Here is a 9809-nt window from a genome sequence, read left to right on the forward strand (position 1 = left end):
ACCGCAGGCCTGCTGTGGTGTCAAATGTCATCTATGATCTCACCCCCTGAACTCATACAAGCTGAATGTGTGCAAAAACATTTCCAATGGCGATTTTTTTTCTCATTCCAATGTATGCAAAAATGTTACCTCGAATCAAGAAGTATTTTCACTACGAAATCCATGGAGTGAAAATATTGTTCACTATTGCACAGATCGTGGGAAATGGTGACTATTTGCAGTCCTTTGAATGATTTGGCTCGCCCGAAATCGGAAAGTTTTCGACACCATCTCAATCCCCCCTTTGACAGTGCCAAGGCAATGTTCAACGATGGTGAGCCTCTGGTCTCACAGCCAAACGCTCAGAGTTGTGGACTCCATCCAAAGCAGGATCGAAGGCTGAAATGCATCTTCTTTGTCTTTAACTTGTGTAGGCTACTCCCTTCGGTCTCTCTCTCTGTTTTTTCTCCTGTTCTCTCCTCTTCCTGAGTGTGTAAGACTGTTTGTATGCTTACCTGGTTTGCTGTTTCTATGAAATGAAAAGAAAATAGGTAGGGGCCTCCCCTCCCGACTTCGCTTGAAAAAAAAGTGTTCATGTAGCACCGAGATAAATGTTTTATTGGTGAGGGAAAATGTACCATCAAACAGAAATTAGTTTCATTTAAATGTAAAAAAAAAACAATGCTTTTTATCTCACGAGGCAATATATAGGTCCGAAAAAGGGCAAAAAAATACCAGGCCTTTGACCGAGCCGGTCTTTTTAAATAAACTAGCTTAAGCTGCTTGCTCGATAATGAAAACATAATGCCAAATGGGCTGGCCGGTAACATAAACATCGCCTAGACACTGACAACGTTGGCCCACACGTCCTCCATAGCACCAACACACCATAGAGCTTTATCTAAGGACTACGAATTCCTCTTATACTCACACTAGTCACAAAATAAAACGATCTTGTCTTAGTGATTACTCTGGCCAATTGTCATGGTTGTGTTCCACAGCCACTGCCTTCTAGGGATCCCGTACATCCACCATGCCAACAATCTAATTCTAGTGACACCATTGCAGGCACGGAAAACTGATTAGGCGTGGTGATAGATGACGTATTTGTCGTAGGCTAGAGCATCCTCGTCTCCTATCACAGCTCTAAGCAAGAGTGCCATACCCATGACAAGAACCTGAAATCCTAAATAGTAGCCCAAACTTGAGCAGTCATGGATGCTCTCGAGGATTGAGAAGAGCTCGTATGCAACCAACAATCATGTTGTTGTTAGGTGACGTAGAAACACATGACAACATTATCCCAAATCCCGATGCTTCCAAGTCCTATAATGTTTGTGTTTCCAATAACATTACAACATTGGCTCCAATTAAATGCAAGACTTATGCATATATGCTTGTGGTGTACGCGCCTATGAATCTAGTAACAATTAGGCTGTACTTCATGCTCGGCCTCAAGGATGCATGACAACTTCTTCATGAATCGTGGTCATGCTTAAATAAGAGCATTGTGAGATATGGGGCAACAACCATGGGATGAATGCTTTCATGCACTTCAATTCCATCATATGGAGCACATGGGCATATGCATGTACTATTGTGAGCCTCTTATGAGTGAAGTGGTTTTTTTTCGAAAAGGAGGAAGACCCCCGGCCTCTGCATCTGGGCGATGCATGCAACCACTTTATTAATTATTCAGAAAGACCTTACAAAGTACTATATCAGAACTTCTGAAGCCACTATCTTGGCAACATCTGTTGCTACTCCTATCCACTTGATGAAGGGGTGTAGATAGTCCGAGCCGAATACCAAACATACCTCGCACCATAGCCTAACATCTAAAACCGGAGGCCCCAACCAAGCCACATTGCCTTGTCTGGGGCACACACCGGTCCGGCGCACTCTTAGAGGCCGCCACCGTCTTCCACAGATCCATCTTGAGAACTGTACGTAATGACGCATCGACCTTGCTAGGCCTAGCTACCGTTGACGCCACCACGACGCCAGACAATGCCACCATCCCGTGCTCGTTCACATCACGCGCCCACCGCCGAGACCCTGCTGCTCCATGCCTCCGAGACCCGCCGTTGTCGACGTGCCAGATGCCACGTCACTCCTCCTTCGCGAATACCACCTGCTGCCACTCGTCCCATCCCCTCCATATGCAGTTCCTCTAACTGAGCACCAGAATGCCCCAGGCAGCGCCTCCAAGAAGGGCACGACACACGCAATGCCGCCGCCGCCCAATCTGAGGAGATTTTGGGTCTTCACCCTGGCATGGGGTCGGCGTGGAGGGCAGGGACCTCGACGGAGCTTGCAAGGAGGAGAACGGCGACCTTGGCCATCGCCACCGTCGGGGTGAGTGAGTCATCTAGAATTTCCTCTGGACCGATGTCACCTCTACCAGCCCCCGCGAACGCACCGAGGCCGACGACCGGGATCGCAAGCCACCAAGTGCAGCAGGAGAGAGCCTGCAGCGGGGAGGAGATCCACCGGCAACTCACCGCCCACGCAGTCAAGATGCCGTCCATCGACCACCCGCGAGCGCCACCAGCCGAGGGCGCCGTCACCATGCCTACCGGGGCCACCGCCCTAGGTTCAGATTCCTTCATGATGAGCGGAGCGACGGGATCCGCCGCCGCATGGCCCATGCCGTCACCCAAGCCTGCCGCCACCCGAGCCCACTGCCGGCGGGAGCCGCCACGCTGCCGGAAGACCCACACCCCTGGGATCTGGGCGCCCGTGCACCGCCGCTGGGAATCGCCGCGCCATCTGGAGGGCCGCACCCCGCGGATTTGGGCGCCCGTGCCGCCCGCGGATCCGGGGAGGGAGGAGAGGCCCTCCACCGTCGCCATCGCATGCACAAGTTTTGCCTGGCGCTGACCACTGGCAGCGGCAGAGGGGAAGGTGAGCGCTGGGGGAGGGCTAGGCGGCGGTGGCTGAGACCTCCCATGTCGCCCGCGAGGGGGCGACGTGCGGTCCCCGATACGATTGTTCCTTATGAGTGAAGTGGTAAGTGTGTAGATGCTTTGATCTTATTGACAGTGCAGTTCCTCTATAGCACCATGTTATGAGAAAGAATTTGCATTCGTTGTCTCAAGTTGCATCATCAACAACAGGTGGAAACGTGCATGCACTAAAAAATGACTAAATAAATATTTGGTAAAAGCTCCATATAGTCCCCTCTGTTTGAGCATGAAAGTGGTAGTGACCGTAATTGGTAGGGATGTGTTGTTCAATCATTGGTCTCCCTAAGGACCATTGCCTTGTAGTGCACCGATTGTGTGCTCGTGGGTGATCACCACTTCTTCATCACAACCCACCTTCTGCGCATGAGTACATAGGTATTTTCAGACAAAGCTAGGGTATGGTCAAACTTGTAGAGGCATTTCATTTCCCTTGTGCGCTATGTGCTCGATCTAGGTCAACAATGCCATGGTGAGTTTGTTGTGATGTGTACATATTGGATATATGTGTACATATTGGATCAGTTGATCACAAAGAAAAGTTAAATGTGTGGACTTAATCATTAGAGCGGGCTAAGGTAAACCTCCATGCTAAGTAAAAGGTCCTGGAAGATAACTCATGATTTTTGTGCAACTATAGAGTATCATCTTGCTCTCGTGCGTCCAAGAGCAGTCAATGTTGTAGTCGTTTAAATACAATGCCATTTCATGGAACTTGTGTTCCTTTAGCCTGAGTATAATGCACATGAATATAGAACTTCTCACTCTCACATGATGGTCTAGTTAGATCAAACTAGATGACATCATGTGCGTTGTTGCGGGTATCTTGTTAACATAAATGCATAAATAGGGGCTACAGAAACAATTACAAATAATGCAAAGTAATTGCATGAGTGCTCTTAGTTCAAAATCTAAAAATATATATGAAGAATGTCACAACATATTGTGCAATAAATTAAAGGGAATGCTTTTTTAACAAACACAAAAAATGGGTAGAAACTACTAAGTAGAGGGATGAGTGGATGCTAAAAATAGCGCGATCTCGAGGGAGTTGAAAGGTGAGGGTCATGGCATGTGCGACATGATGTGTCCATGGCACCAACTCCCATCCTCATGTGAGAACATTGTCCCCATGCCGGGCTCGTGCTGGCTCTGATCTGGATGAGGTTTCCACCTCTCCGCATGCGACTTCAGATGGTAGTGGTTGTAAATTGTGAGGAGGGGGATGAGACGAGGCGATAATTTCCTCCCACACGATAGCTTGTGGCAGAGGATGACAACAGGTGGGTTGGTCGTTGTCTTTACTCGTAGTAGGCACAGGCAATAGCTATGCTCGAGTGGTAGCTGGCGCGGATGACCGGATGAGTTTATTAGCAGCGAGCGGGATGAGTGGATGGTGACAATAGCATGGCCTTGAGGGAGGTGAAAGGCGAGGGTCATGGAATGTGCGACATGATGTGCAAAGTGTCCGAGGGGGAAGAAAAGTCACAAAGGTATAAATCACGATCGATGTGGAGGTGTGGCGTGGTTGACACGGAGGTCAGATTGACTACGTAGGATGGACACTTTAGCGTTGCAGATACATACATGTCTGAAGATTAAAACTTAAAATTTTGAGCAATTGTACGAGAAAAGGTTGAAGAGGAATTGAGTAAAACTTTTGCTTTGAAGAAGAAACAAAGTTACTGAATGGGGTCAGTATACAAGACCATGAGGCACATATTCTTGCAAAAAAGTAAGATGGTGTTTGATAACATAGTAGGTCGAGCAAAGTGTAGAGGGAGCAATGAAGCACCATGGTGTCGGTTATGAGCATCTTGCTAATGTGTGAGTACAATACAATATTCATAGGTGGACTGATGAAGCGTAACCCTAGATACTCCTAGTGCCTATATAAGCCAGAGGGTTTAGTCCGTAGAGGGACATTCATACATTCATCATCATACCTCTAGGGTTTAGACCGCAACTCACGATCTCGTGGTAGATCACCTCTGTACTTTGATACTCTCATAATATAAGCAAGAGCAGGACGTAGAGTTTTACCTCCATAGAGATGGCCCGAACCTGGGTAAGCGACTGTGTGTTCTTCCTCTTGCTACCCATCTATCCAATCTAACAGCTCGGCCCCCCTACCTGAGATCTTCCGGTTTTGACACTGACATTGATGCCTCGGACTAACATAATCCTTTATAATCTATCCCTCTGGTGATTACCATAACCACCATCATGACACTTGGATTTCACATTCACTAATTTTTGAAGATCTGAAACATCTACCGTGTAAATGAGCTAATTGAAGTGGCAACATCGCAGACCCCGCAACTTTTGTGCTGAAACATGAAGACTGAAGAAGAGCACTTGGGAGGAGCGTTCCTATAAAACCCTCGGTTGCACTATTGCAGTAAATCATCATTGCCACTAGCAAGTGTCAGCCTCAGCAACTGAATTAATCAGCTACTGACCAGACGAATGGGCGAATTAGGCAAGCTAATTCTTCAGAAAGCCTCCAAATCAAGATCAAACTCAAACTCATCCTTGCTGTTTGATTCTCCGGAGAGCCAGAGCTGCTTCCTGATCACAAAGCAGTTCCTTGTCATCTGGAGTTGCAGCATTGAGCGCTACCGGTCTGCAGCTTACTCCAGAGGTAGATCATGTGCTGCGGGGACTGGTAATGCGCGGTGTAGTAGAATGCGCACTGGTAGAACTTGAAGTCGCATGTCGCACGAGTGCTCCACCGGCTTGCGAGTCCTGCTGAACTTGTGAACCCTCATGCCCATGCTCACATCGTCAGGCTTGCTATCTACTCTCTCCACTAGGACCAAAATGCTCTTATGGCAAAGATTATACATGACGGGAACAATGGAGTATACACCGAACATTTCCTCAAATGTTTTTTTTTGCATTACAATGTACGCAAAGATGTTACCTCGAACTCAGAATTATTTTCATTAGGAGAACCCACACCTGCTCATCTAAGTTCCACATTCAAGCTCTCGAGACATGGATTCTCAAAAAAAAAAAAAAAAATTCTCTCGAGGCATGGATATAATTTTATCGGTAAAAGAAAATGTACCATGGCATGGAAAACTGTTTTGATAAATAAAATGAAAAAAAAAACCGTCACCGAACAATAATGCTGCTTCATTTTCTTTCTTTTTTTTTTGTCCTTTGAAGGAAGCCCAAGCTGGCTAAACCGAACGCTCCGTATAGTTCGTACTCCACTCTTCCCCCATCCAAACCCTGCCGCCGCCGGCTGCGCTGATGGACGAGCTCCTAGAGGATCCGTTTCCCCGCCTTTTGCCGGAGCTCGTCGAGGAGGTGTTTTTCCGCATTCCGCCGGACGAGCCCGCCTCTCTCGTCCGTGCCTCCGCCGTCTGCAAGCCCTGGCGCCGCATCCTCGCCGGTTTGGGCTTTCGCCGCCGCTACCGCAAGTTCCACGGAACACCTCCCGTCCTCGGGCTCTTCCAACACGGCAACTGTCTACTCCGAAAGGGATCCCGCTTCGTTCCCACCTCCGCCCTCTTCCTTGCCCAGCCCGACGACCGTCCCGATTGGTTTGCAATGGACTGCCGCCACGGCCGCGCCCTCTTCGCTCGCATCCGGAACACCTCTGTCCTCATGGTCTTGGACCCTGTGACGGGCCAGCAGCGCCGCGTGCCCTCGACTCCTAACCACCCTTTCAGCTTCAGCGCGGCGGTGCTCTGCGCCGCACAGGGCTGCGACCACCACGGTTCCCAAGGAGGGCATTTCCGTCTGGCCGTCGTGACCACCAATCAGCGGCAAGGCGTCACATCAGGCTGGCTGTACTCGTCGGAGACTCGTGTGTGGAGCGAGCTCACCTCCCTTCACCACCCCAATGTCAGGTATACCAATAACTTTGGTGCGCCCAGCGTCCTATTGGGTGATGCACTCTACTTCAACATTGGTTGCATTGTGGAGTGCCAACTTGGTACACTCCGCTTGTCAATGTTCGACAAACCGATCGATCACAGTGGGCGTCTCATGACGGTGGAAGAGGGCAGGCTGGGATTCGCTGCCGTGGTTGATGTCACAAATCTAACCCTATGGTCGTGGGAGACCGGACCCGTGGGAGCCATCGGATGGGCAAAACTCAGGGTAATTGATCTCAAGACGCTGCTCCCAACATGTGAATTTGGGCTTAGGAGGTGGGCAAATGCATTGGTGATCAGTGGCGTCGCGGAGGGCACCCAAGTCATTTTTGTGAGAGCACGTGTTGGTTCTTATATGGTTCATCTCAAGTCAGGGCGAGTCAGGCCGGTGTGTGCTTCTTCTGACATAAAAATATTTCCCTACGTGAGCTTCTACATCCCAGGTACTGTTATTTATGTGCATATATATAAACCTGTATGATTCCTTGTTACAATCCTTCAATGGCACTTAGCAACATGAAATGAAAATATGTTTCTTGGCAAGTAAACTTTAGACATGACGACATATGTGCTCAAGAAAGAGAGATGTTCCTCTGGATTACCAGTAACATATATGTTCTCTTAAACGTCTGGATTTACCGTGTGTGTGTGTGTGTGTGTGTGTGTGTGTGTGTGTGTGTGTGTGTGTATGTATGTCTTGTCGGTCCTTGTGATCGATGAGTAAGCAAAATGTACATTCAGTTGAGCCTGGTTCATCAATCAATTGATTTGATGTTGGATTTTCTTGCATTTATGCAGCAATGGAAGCAGCTTGTTTTGGCCAGTGGCAGTGAGCCAGTCAGCTGGTGTTTCAAGTCTTTGTCAAGCTCAAGTTAATGGAGCAAGCTCTTGTGGTTTAGTCAGGAGGTGGTAGTAGTAGCAGACTAGCAGTGATGTTAGATATGGCACAAATGCAGCTCTGGACCTGTAGGGACTTTGTTTATGAAGTTCTTGTTCTGTAGTAACTTTATTTAGACATTTGAATTAATTTTTTGTACTTCTGGTCTTACTATTGTTGTATGGAACTTTTTTGGGAAGATGTTGCTACTGTGCTTGCAATGAAGTTGTTGCTTCCGTGCTTGCAATACTTTTCAGTCACTGTGTGTTCTTGAGAATGGTGACAACAAGCTACATACGTCTCAGGATAACCAGACTTGCAGGTGGAATCGACAATACATACACAGGAGCAGCAGCAGTTATCTGCTATTCTTTTTTCTAGAGAAAAGGCTCAACCCGAGCCCGAGATAGGGCATGAGCCTAGCCCCACTTTGAATTTCCGCTGAACAGAAGGTGCGGTTTCTGAATGCACAAAACGATGGACTGATAACATTTACTCACCCAACTTTATACTAAAGTTAGTACAAACTTTAGTACAAAGTTGGGTCATCTATTTTGAAACGGAGGGAGTAATATACAGCCAATGTACAAGTGGGATCAACACGCCGTCAGTTCTGCTGAAATTTGAGATGGGCTCTAGGCCCATATAGCAATTTCTGAAAAATCTCTAAGGGCCCATGTGGGTTATATGCATAGATTAAAATAGCCCGCGAAATAACCGCTATAGCTGCGCTATAGCTGCCCGGGAGCCTCGCCGCTACGCTATGGCTGCTGCCGCGATATCCCCCACAAATCCCTCTAAATGGCTCAACAATGAGCAAAACCCTCTAGAAATAATCTCTTCCACCAGAAAAATTTCCGCTATTTGCCGCGATTGCCCGCTATGGCGGCCGCTATAGCTGCTGGGAGAGGCCGTCGCGAAATCATTTCTCCCGCGATTTTAATCTATGGTTATATGACACTAGGTGTAATGGAAAGTTTAGTCCCATCCCGAAAGTGGAAGAGGAGTTGGACCTCCTTATAAGGGTTTCTCTTCTACATGCTATTGGAGCTTGAGAAGAGAAGAGGCCCTCGCGCACTCCTCCTCCGCTGCCCGCCTCGCCATGCCTCGCCGCGCCGCGCCGCGCCGCGGGATTGAGCCGAGCTGAGCTCACACCTACGCGCTTATTTTTACCAGTCACTAACGGAGAGTTCTCTGACAGCTGGGCCACGATCTGAGACGTCGGATCGTGGGCTGTCACAGATGTCTCCTAACCCTAGCCGCCACGAACAGATCACATCTGCTCCACGCGCACGCCCACCGTCGTTCCCTTGCTGCTGCTGCCGCCGCCGGTGACTCCATCCCGTCCGCCGCGTACATGGTCGACGGAAGAGCAGGTCTCCGAAACCACGCCCTTCTGGTTCCTGTACGGGGTGAGGGGCGAATAGGTTTTTGGGCAGCGATTACGCGACTGCTCACTTCCGATCGTCTACTTCCTCTACGTCCGCGTCGCCTTCATCATCACCATGTCCACCGACGCCGAACGTGCCGCCGCTGAGAAAGCTGAAGCCGACAAGAAGGACGCCGCTGCTGCCACCAAAGCCGCGGCCTCTGCATGGCCTACTGGAGGGTATAACTCATTTATCCCGCTCCTACTGTTGTCTGTTTTAACCATGCTAGCGTTATACGTAGATCTTTCTGCAATTAGCGTAGTATGTGTTAGCTTGATTGAATATCAGTATGCGTTTATTTGTTTCAATGCCATGCTAGTGATTTATTCGTGGATTAATTTAATCGAGAAATTGCCTATTTACTCAACAATCCAAAAACCTATTATGTGTAGGAATTTTTCGGCAAGTGGTTTTGCCGCTGCACTGAAACCGGATAAGTTTACCGGTACATATTTTAAGCGTTGGCAGACTAAGACCACGTTATGGCTTACGGCTATGAACAGTGTTCTGGGTCACCGGTGTCTCCACGGGAACGATGGCTCCTGAACAGGAGAAGGCATTCAAGGAGGCTACCGTTGTGTTTCTCGGAGCAGTTCTTAGCGTGATCGGAGATAAACTGGTCGACGCATATTTACATGTGCATGTCGCCAAGGACTTGTGGGAGGCG

General features: G+C 48.6%; 1 protein-coding gene across 1 annotated transcript; it reads left to right on the top strand.

The window, feature by feature from the left end:
* Positions 1-6206: 6206 nt before the first annotated feature.
* Positions 6207-7668, top strand: LOC141023104 (uncharacterized). Its single transcript, XM_073499422.1, has 2 exons — positions 6207-7278; positions 7634-7668. Exons 1-2 carry the CDS (start codon positions 6207-6209, stop codon positions 7666-7668), a joined length of 1107 nt encoding a protein of 368 aa, XP_073355523.1.
* Positions 7669-9809: the final 2141 nt, after the last annotated feature.

Source organism: Aegilops tauschii, chromosome 5 (assembly GCF_002575655.3).
Source record: "Aegilops tauschii subsp. strangulata cultivar AL8/78 chromosome 5, Aet v6.0, whole genome shotgun sequence".
Classification (NCBI taxonomy): Eukaryota; Viridiplantae; Streptophyta; class Magnoliopsida; order Poales; family Poaceae; genus Aegilops; species Aegilops tauschii.